The sequence below is a fragment of the Grus americana genome, chromosome 2 (genome assembly GCF_028858705.1).
Source record: "Grus americana isolate bGruAme1 chromosome 2, bGruAme1.mat, whole genome shotgun sequence".
NCBI lineage: Eukaryota > Metazoa > Chordata > Aves > Gruiformes > Gruidae > Grus > Grus americana.
This window is the reverse complement of record NC_072853.1, coordinates 57,805,066-57,829,445: the sequence shown is the minus strand read 5'-3', so window position 1 is coordinate 57,829,445 and position 24,380 is coordinate 57,805,066. Positions and strand designations below refer to the sequence as shown.

The following is a 24,380-nucleotide window of genomic DNA, read 5'->3' as shown; positions in this document are numbered from 1 at the left end:
TCAAATGCTATTTTTATAATTAACACTTTACATATGCACACAAGGTATAAAGGTCTTGGTAATCAGAATAAATCCATTAAAACCCAAGCAAATACTCTGGGTTTTTTGCAATTTATGCAAAACAGTTGTGTTACATCCCTTGAACATTCACTGCTTGTAAAGTGAAGAGTCACAAGTTTAAGATGGATAAGCTCTCCAATGCACCAAAGCTGTATCATTAAAAATGCCTACATTTTAAAAATATTTAAAATTGTTCCTAATTATTTAGTTCTAAGTTTTATTCTATTTGTTCTTGACATATTTTTGACACCCATTCATATAAGTGGGAAAACAATCTAGTTATTTCTCTTCCTCTCTTACCTACTGTTAATTTTCAGTTCTAGCTGGCTGCAGAGGTTAATTCTAAGTTGGCTGGCTTTAAATCATCTTTTCTATCTGCCACTTTGCAAACCTTCTCATAAACTTATTCTGATCTTAAAAAATAAAAATCATAACAAAACCTGCTTAAATTAAACCTCTGATTTTGAGTTAAATGTGAATTCTTCCTTTTTTGGGTATTTATTTTGAAGAATAAAGTAACAATATTGGCTGCTATTGATATATCATTGTACCAGTTTTGAACACATTTTTGTGTATTTATATTTTAGATAATTTTAGACACAGATGGAGGGTAATTTTATTCTAGTCTAAAGATGCTTGCTTTTTTTTTTTTTTAACAAACCTGGTGACAAACATGCTCATGCCAATATTTTACTTCACATAATAAAAAAAAAAAAAAGAACTTCCTTTCCCCGTGTCTCTTTACATGCTCAGGAAACATCACTGGGATGTTTTCCTTGTGATAACAGAGCATTCAGATTGCAGAGAAGTGAACATGGAAACTAAGGTAAAGAATGGCAGTAATACAATTTAAAACAAATTACAAAAACTGCTAGATGCAGAGAAGCATTCAGCTTGCCTCCACACAGTACTTGTTATTCAAGCATTCAGCTAAGATGTTGTCTGTATTTTTGTAAAGATGGATATATTATTTTTCCATTTTCTTCAGGTTACATAAATCCAGGTTGAAACACAAGAAGGAGGTTTTATTTCTTCCTCTCCTTTTTTCCTCCATGAGAAAAGATATGAAATCATTTAATGCTTGAGCTAATACAGGCGCAGATACTAGAGGTTGTATTTTAACATTTTTAGCAGGAGTTGAAAAGTTCAACTGAAAAGCTTCACTGGACTTTATGAAGACAAAACATTAGAGCGTATCATATTTGCTCTCAATTCATCTCCTAAACAACACAATTTAGCTTGCCTAAATTCTGAATTGACCCTCAGGCTTTTTAAATGTATACATTAGACGTAAGTGTGCCTCTCCGAAAGCAACTCATAGCTTGTGAAACTTCAGGAGTTTCATTGCTGAGCGTGTGTCTTTTTGAAACTCCTGTTGAGAGCAATTTCCCCTCTAGCCAGCCATAGGCTCTCTCACATTATCAGATAACAGCTTATACAAGGACAGGCTGATAGAAACGGGTTGATGAGTCTCTTTTTGTAGAAGCCTCTCCTAGCTTACAGAAAGAAAACCATCACGCATCCCAGCAAAAAAGGCAACGCGCTCTCTCACACTTGTTATGGTGCAACTGGAAAAATGAAATAGCGGCTAATAAGGGAATCTTACTGGCACATAAGGCAAAACTTTCACCTGAACAACAGCTATGATTCACTTTTTCTTTTTAGTTAATCTATTCAGAAACAAATCAGCATAGTGCTGACTGGGATATGTCAGAAAGTAATCCCTTCTGGAAATGACTTCCTAAACCTTAAAGCCTTAAAAGGCTTGTGCAGGGTGACACCAGAGGTCTGTCTAGCCCACCACCCTTTATCCAACAGTGGATGCTCAACAAGAGAGGGGCAAGGACAGGACAAGCATATGTAACAAGATTTCTCCCCGAACAATCTTCCAAGACTTCTTCTCAAGAATTTGAGCAAAATACAGTTTCTACATACTCAGGAGCTCTCAGCTGGCTTCTGTTTTGTGAACTCATCCCATCTCTCCCAAAGGCCATGCAAACTTTCTAAAATAGCTTCAATTCTACATACTGTTGCTGACATGGCATGCACTGGAACAACAGCCCGTTCTTACTTTACATCCACAGGAACGCTATTACACTGGCTCATCCAATACCCTGGGAACAGAATTCAAACCTATAGGTACCCTCCCCATAATTTCTTTTGTGGCCTAATGACCACTCATGGGATTTTTGCACATCTATCTAGCATGTTTTCAGTAAAGATAATATAGTAATACAATGGAAGGGGCTTGCAGTTACGCAACGAAGCCAACAGAGAAGAGTTCTTGTTATATGAGACTCAAGCAGCTACGAAGTTTTTTGTATTCTGGAATTCATGTGAATCGATTGCTTTTGAAACACATCAGGCTAAGCCTTAAAGCTCCAATCCACAAAGTTAAGTTTAGGAATATCTGCAGTGAATGTGGCTGTGTTAGCTTACCCAAAAGGGCGGGGGTGGACAAGAGAGACCTGTTCTTACCACCTAACCCCTGCAAGAAATGTCAGATTTCACATCAGAAGGAGCAAAACCAACACACTCCACTGGGTTTCTTCTAACACACAGATTTCCAGTGGCTTTTGGTCTGACCATAATCTGTGACCGTAGATACAGAGGTGGAGGAAGTAAGTCTGCTTGTTTAGATAGCCATCATCTTCCCATTATGTCTTGCCGCTTGTTCCCATCTCTGCTTTCTTCTTCCCCATTTTGTGTCACCCGCCCTCAGTTAAAACCACGGAAACGATCCGCACTAAAAATAACCTCTCCCTCCACCTCATTTGGTCAGGCCAAACAAACAGCTTTACCGGGACACAGCTGAGGGCACAGTGCAGGCATAAAAATGGGAAAGCGGAGTGGATAGTGCCGGGGGGAGGGTTGGAGGAAGAGGAGGACGATGGCTTAGCCTGGCAGCGCTGCTGGAACAGCTGCACATGAAACTACACAGTAAGCACTCCTTAGCATGCATTCTCACAGTGGCAATGCAATTCAAAGACTGATGACTTGCTTAAAATATAAAACCTGGGCAGAAAAAGAATTGATGTAGGGAGAAGAAAAAGGTATCATATGCGCATAAGCATCTCAAAAAGGTAAATGAATTAGCATGTCAGTTGGCCAATAAAATGCCCTCCAGTTTTGAAACCCACTCATCAGGTCCCAACAAGAGCCCACCCTTAACACCACTGGAAAAACCTGCCCAGAAGTAGTATGCACTGACCCAACTCAGCCAGTCCCTAAGTACAGCAAACAAAGAGTGCTCAGAGCAAAGGAGCTCTCTTGCTAGAAGCAAATGCCTGGAATTCCCCCAGCAGTCAAGCTGACAGAGTCAGGACTTTCTTTTGATTACATCCTCAAATTCCATAGAGCAGCCCTTCATAAACTGATTAACAAACATTTTGTTTTAAATTTCCCTCTTGGTGTCTGGAAGCGTACAAAGCAATACGGGCTTACAAAAAAATAACCACCTAATCATACTATTTGCAAGGATTTTTTTGCTGTTGTTTGTATTTTAGAAAGAGAAAAAAGAAATTAAAATAAACCTTTGATTTACCTCATACTTTTTATCTCTGTATTTCCCCCAGGATTCAAAACCCTAAAATTTAGGTACGTTCATATTTATCATGTAAGCAAGGATCAGGAATGGGATTAGCACGATATTTGGCTGTACTCACAATAAGTGCACCACTCCTAATGAAAGAAACAAACAAAAAAAAAAAAGCAAGATATACCTTTCAGTGTGATCATCCTGTAAGTCAACAACATTGTGAGATGCATTTCAGCATTATTTCCCCTTAAAACCACTCCATCAGGAAAGCAGGGACTACCCCTAATGGGAAAATGAAATGGGAGTTGCTTCTCCTTCCTACAGAATTTGCTATCATGAGCAAGAGAACTAATGAAACCCAATTTCCTATGATCTGTGTCCTTTGAGCCTTTAGAGATAACACTCCTGACAGCATTACTTCCCCCAGCCATTTTTTATTTTTATTTTTTTTGCTTTTAGGAAAGAAGATATTAGGCCCTGTCTGATGAGGAGATGTGGATAATTCTCCACCAGAAGAACAGGATCATCTGTATCTTGCCAGGATTTAGATTTAAAACAATCAATAAGTGGAAGCACAAGATAGTTTTGCATACTCTGTATTATAGTCTGCTATACCATCTGAACAGCACCCTGGAAGAGCCTGCACTATTTAACAGAAATTATCATGTCCGTTCACACAACAAGGCCATGACAAGTCAGGTAGATAACTAATGAAGTCTCTAGATTAATTCAAGACATGATTACAGAAGCTTTGGTTTTGGAAAAGAAGTCCCAGGGGCTTTTGGCCAACATGCCCATGGGACTTTGCAAACAGCAGAAAGAGTGGCAAATGTGAAAGACCAACTGACAGGACTTCGTATCTTCAGAAGTTTTCCAGATTTTCAGAAGTTTTTAACTTGAGCATGAGATGATTCACGTCACTGAAAATACCGCCTTAAATGCCTGAAACTAGGCAGTCATATCTCAGTGTATTTGCAAGATTGTGATCCTTAAACTCACTGTTGAAGAACATCCCAAACATGTGGACTACCATACAACACGGAGGAGAGGTATCTTCTCCTCTCCTCAAGTTCATTTCCTCCCTCTGAAAAGAATATGTAATTACAGCTTTTTAAATACTAAAAATTGTATTCGTCTCCCTTCCCCCTTCAACTTGGAGTGTTCTCTTTTCAAGAGTAAACACACCCAGTTTTCTTTGTCTCCTCTTACTCTTGATGCTCTCCTCTGGACTCCATTTGTGTACTTTTTGTTTTTTAAGTCCAGTTCCCAAAACTAGACACAATACCCCAGCTGAGGACTCACCAGTGCCAAACAGAATGGCATAATCACTTCATGTCTTTTTGTACAACAGCCTTGTTAATGCATCCCAGAATGAGTTAATGCATTGTTTGTGGTCCATTACTACAACAAAGAATTTTTCCTGCACTACAAGCAGTTTTTTTGCATCCTGTATCCTCTTCCATTCCCTTCCCTAGAGACTTTCTGTTTATTCCTGCGAGGCTGCCAGAAGGGGATGACCGGTTGGCCTGTTGGAGACAACCATGTTTGACAGACTTAAATGTACAGATTTAGTGTTATCAAGACCCGACAGCAACTTGTTCTTAACTCTTTGTTCTGTGAAAAAAGCTGAAAAGTGACACAGAATTGAACCATTCTCTTTGAAGTGTACTAGTCATAATTGATAGAGAAAATATGAGGAACAGAGGTAGAGGTTTAAAAATGAAGAAAAGCCAATCCAGAAAATATTTTAACAGCAAAAAGATGCCTTCTCTAGTAGCCACTCCTTACTATTTTTGCTCCTTTAATCATAATCTACAACTCTTTTTCCCACAAACCACAAGTGCTGAATCATGTAAGACCTAAATTGACATAAAAATAACAAAATTCTGCTACTTGCAGCGTTTCCCCAAGGGAGATCAAAAAGTTCAAAACATTTTCTCTCAGTGACATACAGCATTAGGAACTGCAAGGGAAAAAAAGTGGCATTTTGGTATTTTTAAACATTTTATTTCTCTAATGAGAAGGATTCCAAACAATGGTGGTCTTTTCTGCTAAATCAGGCAAACCGTAACGAATGATTAAGGAATGACGAGCAGATTTGAAAGCACAAATGTCCTTCGTAGTACTGTAAACATTGTCTCTTCAAAATCAGGCTGAAGACCAATTTCTTTTCCATTTTAAGAACAAAAATAAAGTGTGTTTTCCTTCTGCACAGAAGAAAATATTAGTCATGGTAGATAATTTAAAAAATGCTTTTTCATAAGGGATACATGGCAGCATAGCAAATGAGAAGACATGTCATTACACATGAAAGAATAAAAAATTGAATGCAATGGATTTTTTGAACAAACTAGTCAAAATGCATGACAGATCTGAAAATACCAGAGAAGAATAAGGATAATTGTCACTAATAGCACCCTTTGGGCTCTGCTAATGTTGGTACAGAGACCTTCATGCATATTCCTCTTACCTGCAACTGTGTTCAAGTTCTCTAGGAATTATAAAATAATCTACTATAAATCTAGAAAGATATCAACTCAGCGTCCAAAAAAAAGCAAACAATGTTAGGAATTATTGAAAAAAGACTAGAGAATGAAAAAGAAAACATAACGCTACTGTATAAATCCGCAATGTACCTATACCTTGAATACTGTGTGCAGTTCTGGTCTCTCATTGCAAAAAGGGTCTAGTAAAACTAGAAGATATATGGAAGGGCAACAAGAATGAGGAAAGAAATGGAAGAAGCCCTGTAAGAGAACCAGCTAAATAGACTCTTTAAGCAGAAAGAGAAATATTTGGAGGGATATGATATGCAATGAGAAGGGCAATGTGGAAAGGATGAAATATTTCTAATAGACAAACCAGGGAAGACCAGTGGGTAGCAGGCTTGGGGGCGGGGGGAAGAAAAAAGAAAAATCAATCAAGTAGTACTTCCTCATACAACACATACTTAAACTGCAGAACTCACTGCCATAACTGAAAGGTCACACAGGTTGGAGGAAAAAAAAATAAATTCCTGGAAGAAAAATCCACCTAAGTTATTAAATACAGCAATACCACTCTCAGTCAAAAAATACCTCAGCTATAAATCTGTGGAGACTAGGACAATCATTGTGGGAAACATTACTATATGCTTGCCCCATTCTTAAACTCCTTTTCCAGTATCACTATCAGCCATGGTCAGAGATGAGATTTGGTGCTAAACGAACCCGTGATCTGATCTGGTACAGTTTTTTTATGGTTTTATTGAGCTGTGCAAATCAGTTTAAGGTAAATTATCTAAGACTCTATGCATGAAACCTTTCCTTCTGCACAGAAAGTTATGCTGGTGCAGCCTACTGTTCGGCAAGCCTTTTAAAGATATTATTATTAAAAAAAACCACAATATGAAAATGAATCACAGTGATTATTGAAAAGACCTACTGTTCACAGCTTAATAGCATCCAGAGAACTGTCACTTATCTGAAAAAGATTTTGCTTATTTCAAGTTTTGTGCCAATCTGTAACCTACACAACTTTTCCCACCCCCAAGAAAATCCATAAAAGTGCTCAACGACCTCCCAAATATAAATTTAACAGGGAGAAATTATTTGCTTGTTTTGTTTTTCAACTGAAAGTATTTGTGATTTTGATATTAATATCATTGTATAACCGGAAGCTGAGCTGCACAAATGCTGTGCTAGCAGTATGTTAGCAGTGCGTTTATGTCCACATATATCCATACATTTAAGCCTTTGCAAGATTAGACCCTAGGGAATAGAGTTGTTTAGGATGACTTCTGTATTTATGGAACATTATACTTCTTGCCAGGCTTTCATTCATCAGCGAGAAGAATCAAAACCTGCTCTGTTGAACTAAAGGCCAAGGACTAAATTTAATCCCTTATTTCTTCAGAATACAGTGAAAATCCTCTGCGGTTTGAATGGCTGGCTCTCAGAAACGTCAAGTGCCATCTTTCTCTACTGCCATGATTTTTAATCCATACAATTATTTTTTAATTATGATTTCTGACTTACTTATTCCCTGACTAATTACTCTTTTCAGTCCATAATATACCCACGCTGCTGTTAGTTGGTTAGCATGTTTAGTTTGCTGTTGTTAAAATCTAGAGAGAAATTCAGCAGATAACAACAATTAGAAATGGTAATTCTAGGAGTGGAAAAACAAAAGCTCTACTGTTCAGTTAAAAGTATGTTATCCTAAATAAGCAAGTCTGCTCTTCCCAAAAGGAACAGGCAACACTGATGTCCCAAGAAGGAAGGAGAAGCTAAAGTTAGAGGACACCTGCCTGCCAGAAAGAATATTCTCGCTCAAATGTTTAAGGCTACAGATCCTGCCATGAAGCCTCATTCTTCTGCAATACCTGCTGGGAATCTGATAATTAATGACATGCTTTCAGCACCAAGTGGAGATACCTGACCTCCTTCTCTATCCAATGACAAAGTAGAAGTGACCGCATATTCGTTGCGGAGGGGGTTTTTTTCATTCATATTTCTCCTCCGCCTTTTCTTTTTGCCTGGGGTTGTGAACTCCTCAAGGCACACAGCCTGTGCCAAAGACACCCTGGAGCTGACAGACAACCAGGTCCTGCTGCTGTTCGTGGTCAGCTGCGGGTAAGGCGTAGTTAGATGTCTGTACGGAGGGAAGCGAGGGTATGCTTTCCCCTATTTTACTTCACCATTCTTCGCCTTTTCTTGTTTTCCTACCTGACAGTTCTTAAATTTGATATTATTTAGCTCCTATGAAAGAAAGTATGTGGGTGTATGTTAAGAAAAGAATGATCTGCACAGCTCTGTCACTTAACATCCTATGGAAGTGAGGGTGGACGTGATCAAAAAGTGTTCACCAAATTAGCAGAGATAAGAGGGCTTGCATATCTTTAGCCTATTTTATCTTGCTAAACAATTCCGCAGTTCAAAACAGTGGGATAATTATTTGCATTAAAATATGTTTAAGTCCTACTGACAGCAATAAGAAAACTCAAATGGAATGAATTGGCAGAAGTGTCAGAAAACGTTTACTTTTAAAAGATTTAAAAGGCAAAGTTCATCTCTAACGTCGACATAACAGACAAAAATTCCAATATTCTTCTGGCCTAAGGATAAATATCCTTTCAAAACATCCAGCATAGGTTTTTAAAACAAATACTAGTAGATTAATTGCAAGAGTGCACTTTAAACCAACCAAAATTAATCTACTGATTTAAAGCAAGAAACCATAATCTGCATGCTTCCAGTGATAGCTGGCATGCTTACAACCAGAGGTAGCTCTGTTCCAAGATAGTATTGCAAAAGTTTCCAAAGTAAAACACAATATAAACTTAAAACCACGTTGTACAAATTACATTCTCCTCCTGACTCCTTTTAAAGAGAAGGTCCTAGAACTTGACTACAACACTTGAAATGAATCTCTTTAACTACAGAAGAGGAAATTAAATGAAATAGGTGGCAGAAAAAACCGTAAACATTTTACAGAAACTTGTAGTAGTTAACTGCAAATGTGCATTGTTCTTGCATCTGCTTCAGAGTCCTGTTTACATTTATCGTAAAGAGCTTCTTAGATGCTTGGGGGGAAAAAAATGTTCACACTACTCTTTGGTTTTCAACTTACTTCACTGTATGCAAGGCATACATACAGTCTTCTGTTCACACTGTTTAGCTTGTTCTCTATTCCTCAGCTCAGGTTGCTACCTTCTGCAAACAAAATATCCTGTCTGTTGATGCAGACTATATTGACATTAAAAAAAGATAATACACCTTTGATGATACATACAAGCAATGGATGAAGCTATGGAGGTGATGAAAAAAATAAGCAAAGGTCTAAGCTGGCAATGCTCGATACTGTTTCGGAAACTGAAGTTAAAATCTCATCATGTGCTGAAGAACAGGGACGCAGCTTGTGGCTATTGTGCAGATGAATGCTCACTTCTTTGAAACTCTAAATGATGACACTGTTATTATTTGAGCAGGTGATATTCTCTGTTCGACAGGTCTCCACTGGCTTCAGTGACAATATGCATGCATATGATGATTTATCCCTGATCTGTACACTTTTATCATGGCCACTGAAGTCAAAAAAAGATTCTCCCAGACTAGTAAACACATTACTTTTGCAGAGCACTCAAAAATGGCAAAAGCAGTATATCAACCTGCTATCTTTGGCTTAAGAGATTAAAATAATTAATTGATAATGAGGACAATTGTGAAACATACTGTGCTGTGTTTACCTTTTCTCTGGCTGTGATGGAAAATCTGTTTTAATGTAGTTTATAAATAATGACAATTCATTAAATATTTCAGTACCCTTCCTCTGAAAACTGCCACTTGTAAAAGTCTGAAATGTCATCATCCTCGGACTAATTGGACAGTGTGTCTTCATTAAGAGCGTGGTTACCCTTTGCATGTATTTACATTTCCTTTCATTATAATTCAGTTTGATTTACACATGAGGGGACAAACAAGCAAAGTTCTTGCAAATGTTTTTAAGTGCACGCTAAGTCTTAATAAACCACATACTAATTTGTAATTAAATCTTCCAGCGATTTCAATGCAACTCAGCCTGAGTGCTAAAAATGCCAAGAATTTCTTTCCTGTTTCTTCCTTGAAGGAAGACTGGGAATCAGGATCAGTTTGTTATTCTGGCCTGGCTACTTCCTACACCTCCGTCAGGCATCAACCCAGTGACCAACGCTATTCCTTCAGCTGTTTTTCTGAATCTTACCGCTTGGGATGGAGAAGGACTGCTGCCACCTGCACATCGCAGAACCGCTTTTGGAAGATACCTCAGCAGCAGCCGTGAGCTGCGAAGGAACACAAACCAGCAGCTCCCCTCAAAGCAACCACAGTTTAAAATAAATCAATGTGCTTCACAGACCTGCAGCCAGCACAAAGATAATGATAGTACAGGCTTTAACCTATTGCTTCCGCCTTTCTTTACTTTAAAATTAGGGTATATACTGAAAAATACCTGCTGGAAAAAAAAATATTCGAAAGCTCATAAATGATCCTGTAATACATTTTTGGTTCCGTGAGGAAAATCAGTCACTCCTACTTAAAATGATAATTCAAGTTATTAGTCTTCTCATTGCCATCAAATCAAATATTCAAATTTAGATGTAAAAATATTTTTATCCTTGTAAAGTGCGAGAGAAGTATATAAAGTTTTCAGCTAAAATTGTAGCAAAAAAAAGACAGAATATGACATTTATTACTGTTAATTTTCCAGTATTGGACTGGATTCTGGCTTGACTTTCAAAAAACCTCCAACTAATTTGTAGTCATAGGTACAAAACTTGAAATAGTACCAGTAAATGTCAACAATTTTGGAGACTACGGAAGTAATTTAAGTTTTAGTTAGCAGTAATAATAAATGATAATATCTTTCCAGTTTCACAGTGAAAGTCTCTGTGTTGTGTGATGATAACAAATAAGGCAGGCTGGATAAAGTGTGAATACCACCCCACTATCTGGGAAATCAGATTCACAATATAAGACAGTAAACATTTAATTTGGTGTTACTATGATGATGTAATATTGAATGTAACACTACGCTTGATTCATAAGTAGCATTGTTCATGAGACTTTCTCAAATAATTGTCTTTTCAGAGTGAAATTCATTATTTTATATTGTAAGCTATGCAAAAATATATTCTAAAAAAGGCAAATACATGTGGGAAAAGTGAACTTTTGCTGTGTATTTTAAAGTTCAATCTGTTCTTAAAAATATTGAGATAGGAAGACGTAGAAACAAACACAGAATTTAATACCTGTTTCTTTTCATTTTTTTCTGAATACATCTTATATTTGTTAACTGTGGATCATTTGTGATTATGCACGGGACTTCCCACAGCTCCCAATCTCAATATTTCTACTGTTAATTGTTGGGGGCCTAAGTAGATCCCTGAGCTCCTTTCCTGGGACACAAATTTAATTATTTACTTATTATCGGTATAAACTGTTAACATTTGTGGTTCAGTGAGTTTGGAACAAGGGGAGGAAGAAAGATGTTGTTACACTTTCATTAAACTAAGTAGTGTTTTACTAAAGCAAAACCCTTACTTTATTTTTATGCTTGAACATAAGGAATTCCTCCATCCTAAAGCAAGCACCTCTCAAACACAAACTGTGTGTTTTAAGCAAGAAATCCTGAGCCTCACCGAAGAGCTGTACTTTACACAAACCACTCCAATTTTAAGCCCCAGTTGTGTTTCAGTAAAATCTGAATATTTATTAAAGAATTAAAAACAAAGGAATTAAAGAAAATCATTATAGAATTTTATTCTTTTACAGTTCCAGTATATATTGTCAATTTGAGACATTTTCGGGCTTCTTGGTTTTGGGTTTTTTATCTTCCCCCCCCCTCTTTTCCCCCCAAATTGCCCTATTGTAGTATGATCCCAGTTCTAGTTTTACATTTTTGAAACCACACAGTTACATTTACATTTTTGAAACCACATAATGACTGAATATTTCTGAAAGCACCGCTGGATTGACTGACCCATCAACAGCAAACTTAATGCTTACAGAGAATATGAGTAAGAACAAAATAACACGTAATATTGAAGTATATTCTTGATCTCACGTATGAAATGTTTACAATTTTCTACTTTAACATTGACTAATCAGAATATTAGGGACTCAGCTTGCCGATTTAATGAAAACCAGACACGCTTACACTACATCTGTATGCAAACAGGTATTTCATATGGAAGGAAAAGTATCGCTGGGCATCAGCAGAATCTGCTCTTAACATGCAAAGAGCTCAACTTCAGTATCTGATGTTAACTAATAGTCAGTGTACAGTATAAAAATAAGTGCTATCACAACAAAGACATTTCATCCATTACCTAATTGCTACTTCCCCCCAATATCCACTACTTTTTGATATCATTCCTCTTGACAATTTTAACCTTTTTGTGAACACTAAAGATTTGCCAACAACTACATTAGCATTCGCAGCATTTTCAGCTGTCCTTCTCTGTCAACCTTCTTCATTAGTTTTTCAAATGTTATTAATTCAGGGTAGTAATAATGTTGCTGAACCGATACAATTTAATCATTATCTGGCCTTCCAGATCCTTTCCATATTTGTGAAATAAGAACAAATGAAGAACTACCTGTGTGCATCTTAGACCACAAAAAAGGGCAAATTACTTAATTTTTAAAAGTCTAATTGATTTTTAAAATTTAATTTTGACTGGACACCATAGTAGCATTAAATATTACAATCACAGGTAATTATAAAAGCTTGTGGCTGTTCATTCTACCCAAAATGGTAAATGAAGCCCTGAAGTAAAAGTCTAGATAGAAAGAAAAATCAAGTGAAGCCATTGGATTGGCAATATTCACCATATTTTTCTTTTATAATATTTTCATGTAAAAGATAGTACATTTTCACACTCCTGACAAACATGGAAATACTGCAAGTTATTTGAAAATCGAAAAATGTAAGATGATGCCACTGTGCAACTCCTCTGGGGTACATCAAGTACATATTACAGGGAAACTTAAACACGTTGTGGTCAAATAGGATATTAAAGTCACAGCATTAACTGCACAACCCAAGGAAGTTTAACCATGTATGAACCATATTTATCATGCTTTTAATCTTTTATTTTAGTATTTATTCAGGATAAAGGTTTTCTACAGCCCAGTGATACTCTTCACTTGAGCAAAATTTCCAGTTACTTCAAACATTGAGACAAACACCGTGAAAACCAGCCATCGCCAGGCGTCAACACGCATTTGAATCTGAATCCCAGGTCTAATAAAAATTTGAAATGCCTAACGGAAGTCTCCGTAACTTCAAATTCTGACCAAAAATATTTTTCTTTCTCGTGTCTTTACATTACAAAAAACAAAGTCCTGATTTTTAAGAAGAAAATGTGGAAATGAGGAAAATTAAAGTCATCAAATTGAAGTCAAACTGCAACATCTGAAAATACAGAGCAAACTACAGACCAGATTAATCTAAAGCAGTTTCCCTTTCAATGCCCACATTAACATTTCACTTTTAAGAGCTAAATTAAGGAGCTTGCCTGATTGATAAAATAGCTTTAAATATTGTTTTTAAAACTCACACTTTAAAATCAGCACAAGGGACTACATTTCCACAATTTTATGAAGGTTCAACAAAATACTTTGCCTCTCTAAATCATTCTTCGCAAAGGAAAATGAATCATTTGAAAACTTTCCCTGCTCCCCAAAACCTGGGTGAAGTGTTTACATATTCTCTATTAAGCAAATGATTCACGTTCACTGGTAACTGGTTCATATAACCAAACACTTGACTGTATAGTCTGGTGGCACCTAACTGACTACCTGCTATATACCTACACCTAACTGAACAGATGAGCTTGATCCAAGACATATATTACGAAAAGCAACTTAATTTGACTACATTTTTTGGGGAAAGACAAAGGGTAAAGGAATTATGCACCGAGCAGCTTTGTAGTGCCCACAAAATTCAAATACTTTGATAAAGACAACTGAACTTGAGTAAACACACACTTACATAATACACCATGTTTTTCCACAGCTACCAGCATAATATGCCCTTAATATGTTCACTGTGATTCACAAAGGACAAAATAAATCCCCATCAATAAAGGATTAAAAATGGCGCAGGTCAATTCCTGTTAACTTTAGCAAATATCAATCAACACTTTGCCAAAAATAATAAAAAAATCCTTTCCGATATAGCGTGCGTGGTTCCATTTCAGTTTTAAAGCCCTTCTGCTGATTCCACCCTGGAATATGGAACTAAGATAATGCCTAAACTAGTCATCAGATGAAAATTTATCTTGATTCCTTTCCCAACTTCAGGGAAGGAACTACAGTGGACACTTGCCTTGTTCACATTTATTAACTCTGTAAAAACCCTAGCCTTAAATCTTATGATTTATAGAATTAGATTGCATTAGTCACCCAGGAAATTTTTTGTAAAAATTGTACAGTCCTTCAATAAAAGTAATGGAAGGCAACATAAAAATTATAAAAGAAATCAAGAAACCTTTGATTTTGTTTTATATCAACTAGATAAATCATCACGGTAGCATAAATAAACCAAATTAAAGAATAATTTTTTTAAAAGTACATAAAACTATCGGGGGGGATGCACTCCACAGACTCTTAAAGGAATGTTAAAAGGCTGTAAAGGGAAAACCATTTGTTTCAAAAATTGTATCACTACTAAGTAAGATGTTCTGCTTACATTTTGCAGAGAGCTACGTAATTAAAAAAACAGCCAAACAAAAACCCAAAATACATATCTGAGTCTAAATGTGAACCCCATCCTTAGTCAAGTTCTTGGAATTTCAGTCATAAATTGCAATTAAGAGCATGATTTCACCCACAGGAAATCAGTATTTCCAAATCCACTTATTTTAAAGGACAATTTTCACAATTAAATGCATATTAGTTAATTTGTATGCAATTTAAGAATACATATACAAGCATACACAATATGTCACAAATATATTTAAATTAGCGCCTCATGAGTGTTGGTCATATTGTGCCATCAGTGAAATTTTTTTGCATTTCATCAGGGATCTCTCTTTAAAGACTCATGACACAGTGCAGTCATTTTCCCACATTTTGCATCCAATGTTTTTGAAATGCACCTTCCACTAAAATACATCGATTTTTACAACAGAGATTAGTGGCTAGCATCATCCAAAAAATAACACATCTGTAATTCATATTGCAACAGGAAGGGCTATGTTTTTAACAGCTCATTACCATCCATATTGTTAAAAACCCTAAAACTGCCTCTTCCCTCACTCAAAGGAAGAAGGGTAAAACCTTTGTCACCTTTTTAGAATGTGCCAAAATTTACCCCAGAGGCAACACCTAAGCGCTGCCTAAGTCAGCATTTTTTCCTTTACCACTCTTTTTAAGTACGGATGATAGAACTGCAAGTCCTGAATGTCTGCTACTAAGTACTGTATTGGTTTCTCTGGCTCAGGAGGCCTCATTCCATATATCAGCTATTAATCAGAGAATCAGGAATGCTTAGAAAAGGACGTGTAACCGATTACTATCCAAGTATTTATTTTTATCAAAAAATACTAAATGGGTCACAAGTTATTTCAGCTGGAAATGTAATTTTACTTTAAGTTATCATTGACTTAAACAGGAGTAGAATCAAGCCCTGAAGCACAATAACACATTTTTTTTTCAATCTCTCTTGCTCACACATCTTCCCGGAGAGAAATAACATACTAAATCAACAAAAATAAATAAAAATTAATAATAATAAAAAAATCTAACCAGACTATACATTTTACAAAAATTAAACCTATGAATTGAGCAGAGAAGAAAACAGGAGGGAAAAGATGAAAGAGGCACATAAAATACATTCACTTCTAAACCAGCACTAGATTTTTCTCCTTTTTTTCAGCTTGCAACAACTTTTTTTTTTTAAATTAGGACTATTATTTGACATTATTTCAAATAATGTGATGGTATTATCAGAAATCCTACCTAATTAAAAAAGTTATTTTTTAAATTTTAAACCAAAATGGACTTTGAATCAAGATTTCAAATGAATTATCGCTTTTTTTCCACAGTCCACTGTGTCCTATTCTTTTTCCCCTCCAAGAAGAATAAGTTTTCCCCTCTATAAAATATCAGTGAGTCAAATTTGACCAGATACAGTCAGATTCTATGAAAAAGGAGAAATTTTGTAAACAATTAAAAAAATATCTCCAGCTCTATGAAAAATCCACTTCAGTTTACTTTTATCCCAGAAACTCAAAAATCAGATGTTTTATAGAGAATTGCAAAGGATATATACCACCATTTATTTTGCCCAAATATATGAGGGTAAAAATTCAAGGAAAAAAAACCCCAAAACCCCACATAAAATAAGCAACAAATGCCTCAGAACTGCAATACCTGCATAAGACAAATATTTTATGTCAAACTCGCATTCCATTTCTAAAAAGAGTCTCTCATTTTCACTACCTTACATCTACCAATTGAGCAATTATGCAATATGTGGGTGTACCTTGCAGTCGTTTTCTTAACATCTGCATTCTGTGTTAAATTCTAACTGTACAAGATGTCTGATATTTTTTCTTTATATTGAACCTTCAAAGTTGTAGGTTTACCAGAGGCAAAACCACACACCAGAGATATGAGTCATATAATAAAGAAACAACTCTTCCCCTTCTCCCCCTTCCACCCTGAAGCTATAATAACCTAAAGACACTCTATTGTAAATGGCTTCTTTGGTAATATTGATAGCATGAACAACTCGCAATCATTTAGCCAATGAATGAAGATTTTTTTTTTTTAGTCCTTACTGTATCCACAACAAATTGCTTTCAGTATCATTTTAAGGCAAATTAAAATTTGTGCTACTGCAAATATAAAATTCCTTATAATATTCAGAATGTGTATGCACTTGCTTTCGTGTCATGCATAAAATATAAAAACATTCTATGCATGTTCCTATAAATAATAACATAAAAAGATAAAAATAATCAAACATAAGATGCCTATGCAAGTTAATCCCAAAGGTACCTCTCATTTGTCTACTAAAGAGTAGCCTCTACACAGAAATCCTTAATTTTCTAATGATCCCATATCAAAAGATGGCAAAATTTACATACAAGTAAACCACTGCTCATGCATACTACAATAAATACATAAGGAAGCAAACCACCTTACTTGACCACGGTTTACACGAGTTTCCACTCTGAAGTACAGTAAGTATGGAAAACACCACTGGGGCCACTCTATCCTTTTATTTCCTTTTATATGCCTTTCTGTAGGTAGACTGTAACTCCTCAGACTGATATCCTGCATCTAATTCCACATAGGAAACCAGCTTTCAACAAAACCTTAGTTGAAGTGTCAATGTATAATTGTATCAGAAATTTTGAAGAGAAAAACTGAATGCAGAAACAGCAATTACAGACAGCAGCAAATAAATCAGTACCAACAAAACCTTGCACCACTAAAACAGGTGCAACCACCATAGTCATGTAAGAAAGTTAACCTAATGGTAATGCTGGCATAAGCTCTTCCTTCCCATGGCCATCTTCCAAAAAGTGAAAAAAAGCAACGTTTCACTAAATGAAAGTGAAGCAACGCGTTCCCCGTTGAAGCAGAATAAATCAGTGGTTTCTATTCTTACCTGCGTATAGTCAAAGTCAGAAAGAGGAGCTATACTCTTGATGTAGTCCATTCGAAATTGGTTTTCTGGGTTGGCCAATGGAACTGGGGGTATTAAAGTGCTCATAGCTGAAACTATAGTCTAGAATGGGATAAAACAAAAACAAATACATTAATCTGGATAAATCTAGGATACAGGATCAATAGAAGATAAGCCAATCTGATCAGCAAAATGGGATTTCTCTCAGCACAATCTTGGAGAGCACAATCCTTATCCTTATTTCCAGTACACCCAAGCATTTAAGAACAGTATAAAGTGTGTTCTTACCACAATCGCATCTTTAACATTTTTCCGAATATCCAGTATTTTCTGTTTCTTTTCTCTGCATTAAAACAGAAATATTAACACTTTGATTTTTTCTTCCAAAGCAGTTCAGTCAGTTGCATTTTTTTTTCACTGATCGCTTGTTTATCTGCCCTTCAATCATTACAACATACTAACAGAAAAGAACAGCAAGATAAATCTATTTTTCCCCTTATCCCTTTTCTTGCATAGTATGAAGAGCAATGCACATTCATCCCTGATATTTTTTTTTAAATCAGACAATCATAGCCACATCTGCAAAGCCTCCCCTGATGGAACTGGAAGTCATTCTTTCATTTCTACAGCATGCTGTAAACATGCTCTAAATTAACAATACGTAGTTGGAGGCCAACAGATATGTAAAATTAACGCTATGTATTAATAATAATTTCTGGCAAAGAGTTCTTCAGAGAAAAAATGATGTAGCCTCAGAAAACAGAATGATTTATAGCAAACGTGCAAAATTAGTTTCAGTTTTACACTAACCCCAATACCGGAAAAACAGCAGCCACTGTCATCTTGAATACGACTTGACATATATTTTTATATTACAGATGCAATATTTAGTTATTTGCTCCTATGTAAAAAGTAGTCGCCATGTTGTTGCTACACAGGGGCCTGTCAAGCGCTGCAGTAGCAACAGTGTAAAATACAGTAAAGGGGCCAGAAGGAGAAAATGCAAATATACAATAGCAGTAATTTCCTTATTCTCGCTCCCCTTCCTCCTCTCCCTCCCCAGAACGCAGTGTCAAGCCACCAAAACACGGGGGATGAGAGGAGAAATTTCCTAGCCTGCCGTGTGATAACCTGTTTCCAACATTTAACGAAAAATAAGTCACAAAGTGTCAATAATCCTTACTCTGAATTAAATCCATTGACATGTAGGATTCGCATTTGTTTCACAATAGTGCTTTTTCCTGACTCACCAGCCCCTAAAAGAGAAAGAAGGGAGAACATTGTGATACGTGGTTCAAGCTGGGGGTTTGGGGTGGATTTTTTTTTTGGGGGGGGTTGATTTTTTTTTTTTTTGACGCGACAGCATCTCCCACCTCCGGCAGCATTTCTGTATGTATGCATCCATGTGGCTGAGGCGCTGAGCTCGAGCTGCGGACGTCTCGCATATTGCTCAATACAACAGCCTACGTTTTTCATACCTAAGGCGCACACAACATCTCCCCTCTCCGCTGCGCCCTGCCGCCCGGGCGGGCTGGGGCAGATGCCCCCCTTCCTCGCCCTCCTCTCCCCGTCCCCCACCTCTGCCCCCTTCCTCCTTACCCAGCAGGAGCAAGCGGTGTGTCGCTTTATAAGCCAGCCTCTCTTTCTGCAACTGCTTCTCTATTTTTTTGTTGGCTTCTCGCTGCGCTTTCTCATCGATACGCTGATCCTCCGTTTTGCTGTTGCCCAAACACCCCATAGCCGCTGCTTAGGATGGATGTCAAACCGCTGCCTTTACAGATTTAGTATTTACAAGGGGGGAGGAGGGGAGGGGAGGGGGGGAAAGGCAGAAGACAAGTCTTTATATCCGTGTGTCCCTGCGACGGTTTCTCTTCTCTTCTTCTTCCCCCCCCCCCGGCTTGCTCACAGAAAATGGTCTCTAGCCGCTTTCTGATCGCAGCGGAGTTGGTTTGCTCCCCCGAAGAGATGCGGAGAGCAGGCGGCGGAGGTAACCGTGCCCCGGCAGGGAGGGGGTGGGGGGGAGAAAGAAATCTGTGCAGAAATGCCTAACATGCAACGAGAGGGAGGAAAGGGCTCCTCCTGGAAACCAGCCGGGTGCCGCTCTCCTCTCTCCCTCCCCACCGCGCACACAATCCCTATATTTCTCTGTAAAGGTCTATTTTTGTCTTCCTAACTCAGCACTGCCTCTTTCTGCGAGACCAGGAAACAGCCCGGCTATACCAGCCCTACTCGCAGGGAAGCCGAAGGAGAAAGGTAAAAGCCGGACCGATCTACCTGGATCCTTCGGGGCCGCGGCCAGGCGGCTCCGCGGGGCCCGCGCCTCCCGCTGCCTGCCCGCCCGCCCCCCCTCTCCCCTCCCCGGGCCGCCCCCCGCCGCCCCCGCCACCGCCCCGCACCGCGCCCCAGCGCCGCCGCGCACGGCAGCCTCGGCCCTCGCGCCCCGGCAGCGCTGCTGCCGCGAAAACCTGGATCTGGCATCGCCTCCGCGGGACCCGCGGCCTCCGGGCCCAGCCGCCCCCCCCCCCCCGCCGCCGCCCGCCGCCCCTGCGGAGCCCGGCCCGGCCCCCCTGCCTGCGGCCTTGCGGCGGGCGATTGAGAGGTTCGGTTGTTCCCCCCCCCCCCCCCCCGATCTTTCCCCGCGTTCCTCGGCGGTACTGGAAGAGCCTGGCTGCTACCAGCGCAAGGTTTGGCACTGCTGGGACTGAAATCCCAGGCTGCCACAGGTGATGGCTGCCATCCGCACTGACCTGCGGGAGAAGAACCGGGAGTGTGCCAGGGCCACCGGGGCGGGAAAGCGGGGAGAGCCTGCCGGGAGGGCACGCTGCCCGCAATCGGATGGGCGTACGTATGTACACCTATATGAAATGCACGCATATGCACAAACACCACGCGTTGGCTTACTAATAAACAAAGTGTCCCTTTCCACTAGTTGTCACAGCAGCGCACAGGTGGTCTTTTCCTTAGAATATTCCAAACTATATCGGCGGAATGAGAAAAACGAAGCTGTCCCAATAGCTCGCAATAATGTTTAATCCGAACATGATAACATACGTGCTAATACCACCACCACCACCAATCTCAGCAAGAAACTGTATGTTTTTTCCTTCATTTACCTCCATTTTAGGTTCTGAAATGAAACATCAAGCTAGACAACATTACAGGTATTCCTTCCTGCTTCAAATCCCTCGCCTTGCAAACTGGCATCTCAGCACAGAAGCAGTTCAGCATCTGGTTCTTCCTAAACTTCCACCCGCACTACTCAAACGAGTTCCCCGATTCACAAGAGCACTAATAGAAGGATGGACACAACACCTCTGAAGTCCCAAAATATTTTCAGCCTTTATCTCCAAATATTACTATTCCCTCAGACTTTCGAAGACAGATTATTGAAAAATTAGTATTTTGATACCTATGTATGTGTGCGAAATCCTGGTCCTGACTAAAATCAAAGAGAGGTTTCCATCAACTTCAGTCAAACAAAATATCACCTTTATCTAAAAAGTCTTGAGATGCATGTGGCAAAAAGAAACTAGATTTTACAAGCAGAAGCATTTAGGTTTTCTCAACTGCTTTCTCACTCAGGTGGGAAGTGCTGGATCGAGGAAGAGGAACTGGTACTTTCTACTCTGAGCACACACCATAGGAAGGTGAAAAGGGCAGGATCCAGAAAAGAAACAGGTACTGCTCCACCTGTGGTTGGGTACATGGAGTTTTCAGGAGAATATTGAATTAAAGTGCCAGATACGTGTTTTTATGGTACTGCTTGATCTAGACTCTGGAAGCTGTTTTATCTTCCCTCTTACATAGGCGGGGGACAGGGGACAACATGACACACTACAGATAAAAATCAACACGATCTGCTAGGCCAAAATATGCATTTTCAAGCGTTACTGAACTGCATTTCTTAGGACAGACTGTTTTTTTCCTATTAGTGTTTTCCTGTCTGGAGGGGCAAAACCTGCCTCACATACAGGTAGGTTTGGAAGCACAATTCAGGGTGACTGCAGGTTTTGGAGGCTGTCAGGCACGGGATGCACGATGAACAGCTTTTGTGAAGAGCAGTCACGTTTGCTCTGTGCTGCAGCCCTATGAAGGCTCAAAACTGAACAGGCTTGGCTAGAAATCACTAACTGGGTCTGGATTTTCATAGTTCTTCAGTGTCAGAAGCTGTAATTTATGATGCACAAGATGTGCGTAGCCATATTTATTTCCTATGTAAATACCTCAGTTTGGGACCTAGGTCCAAAATCTGCCTAGTGTCAGTCAGTCCTAGGAGCTGAATCTGCCTTGTTTTTTCCCCTCCTCTCCTCAGCAGTTTTCTTCCTGTGTGTACTAATGTTGGGATTTTTGGTGCAGATTTGTTCCCAGCTTTGAAAAGGCTCAGTGCCAATAAATAGGATTTGACAGGATCCTGGTATATCCTGCTTTTACCTTTCTCCAAAAGAGGGAAAGTGTTTCTCATTTCCTCTCTCCCCCTCAAAAAACCCCATGACCCTTTTGGGTCTCTTCCTCCTGAGAAAAGATCACACAGTTCAAGAATGACACGCGCAAGCAACCTGTGCCCAGAAAGAACTTTTGGCTCTAATTATATTCCCAACCCTCCCTTTGCTTTTCCCAAATACAGCACTTATCCTGACACATTTGAAACTATAAAATCCTAGAAGCAATAATAAACACAAGAGAAGCTTTCACCCCCTTTGGACACCGCAATTATTTTTTTTTTCCAGAGAGAAATCACAGCTATCCCATGAATATATGTCTCCTCTGCACACGGATAAACCTAAACTGCGAGCATAATCCAAATACCTGCCTCTATAAAAGGTTTCAGCAATGCTGCTTTACCAAACCAGCTTCTAGTACAAATCGTATATGTGAATAAAAACAAAATCTTGGACAAGGGAAAGGAGATTGTTCCTGCTCTTCCCCTCTCTTCCCAGACAACCAACATGGCATCCTCCTCAAGTCCCTGGTCCTCCTGAAAATGAGGTATTTCACATTGCTTCTGCCCCATCTGATCAAGCAACATATGTATACATACATATATTTTTATATGCACATATATATAAATATAAATACACACTGAGTGGGTATGTGTGTGCAAAAATAAGATTCATCTTCTGCTTTGCGCTCAAACTTGGTGTCATCCCATTGTGAAACCAGGCAATACAGCATAAGTCCTCCTGGAGGGAAACCGGAGACACCTTTATTTCCTGCTTTCTCTTGTGAGTTCCCACGTCAGCTTGCATTGTTTGTGAGCCTCAGGCTGAACGTTGGGGAGCCTAAGTCACTTGCGTGAGGCCATGTTTGCATTCTTGAATGGAAGAGAATTGACAACCTAGCTGACGCTAAGTTCAAGGAAACAGCCATACTGGGTGGCCACCCCTGCCACAAAGTCATAGAATCATAGAATCTTTAAGGTTGGAAAAGACCTCTAAGATCATCAAGTCCAACTGTCAACCCAACACCACCATGTCTACTGTGGTGGGTTGACCCTGGCTGGAGGCCAGGTGCCCACCAGAGCCGCTCTCTCACTCCCCTCATTCACTAAACAGGGGAGAAAAGGCACAACGAAATGCTTGTAGGTCGAGATAAGGACAGGGAGAGATCACTCACTAATTATCGGCACGAGCAAAACAGACCGAACTTAGAGACGGAATTCATCTAATTTATTACTAGGCAAAACAGAGTAGAGGAATGAGAAATGAAATCAACTCTTAAAACACCTCCCCCCACCCCTCCCATCTTCCCGGGCTCAACCTCACTCCCGGCTTCAACCTTCCCCCCCTCAGCGGCACAGGGGGACGGGGAATGGGGGTTACGGTCAGTTCATCTCACGGTGTTTCTGCCGCTTCTTCATCCTCAGGGGGAGGACTCCTCTCATCGTTCCCCTGCTCCAGCATGGAGTCCCTCTCACGGGGTGCAGACCTTCAGGAGCAAACTGCTCCAGCGTGGGGTCCCCCACGGGGTCACAAGTCCTGCCAGCAAACCTGCCCTGGCGTGGGCTCCCCTCTTCACGGGTCCACCGGTCCGGCCAGGAACTTGCTCCAGCATGGGCTTCCCACGGGCCGCAGCCTCCTTCAGGTGCCTCCACCTGCTCCAGCGTGGGGTCCTCCATGGGCTGCAGGTGGAATCTCTACACCCCCTCATCCTTCCTCCATGGGCTGCAGGGGGACAGCCTGCTTCACCATGGTCTTCTCCATGGGCTGCAGGGGGATCTCTGCTCCGGCGCCTGGAGCACCTCCTGCCCCTCCATCTGCACTGACCTTGGTGTCTGCAGAGTTTCTTACATCTTCTCACTTCTCTCTCTGGCTGCAAAAGCTCCCCCAACTGTTTTGTTTTCCTTCTTAAATATGTTATCACAGAGGCGCTGATTGGCTTGGCCTTGGCCAGGGGCGGGTCCATCTTGGAGCCGGCTGGCATTGGCTCTGTCAGACACAGGGGGAGCTTCTAGCAGCTTCTCACAGAAGCCATCCCTGTAGCCCCCCTGCTACCAAAACCTTGCTACGCAAACCCAACACATCTGCTAACCCATGTCCCGAAGCGCCACATCTACGTGTTTTTTGACCTCCAGGGATGGTGACTCCACCACCTCTCTGGGCAGCCTGTTCCAATGCCTGACCAC

The 24,380-nt window shown here is 39.6% G+C and overlaps 1 protein-coding gene across 3 annotated transcripts in view; it reads right to left on the bottom strand.

The window, feature by feature from the left end:
• GNAL (G protein subunit alpha L) overlaps positions 1-24,380 on the bottom strand; it is a 213,500-nt gene that overhangs the window by 108,222 nt on the left and 80,898 nt on the right. The window contains exons 1-4 of one of the 3 annotated variants that reach the window (XM_054817316.1): positions 19,358-20,086; positions 18,942-19,014; positions 18,047-18,101; positions 17,741-17,860 (exon numbers count right to left, since the gene is read on the bottom strand). In XM_054817316.1, the coding sequence (XP_054673291.1) occupies positions 17,741-17,860; positions 18,047-18,101; positions 18,942-19,014; positions 19,358-19,496 (387 nt within the window). In that variant the 5' untranslated portion in view covers positions 19,497-20,086. Of the gene's footprint in view, positions 1-17,740; positions 17,861-18,046; positions 18,102-18,941; positions 19,015-19,131; positions 19,259-19,357; positions 20,087-24,380 lie in introns of those variants that run through there. The other 2 variants (XM_054817317.1, XM_054817315.1) reach the window with 2 other exon arrangements.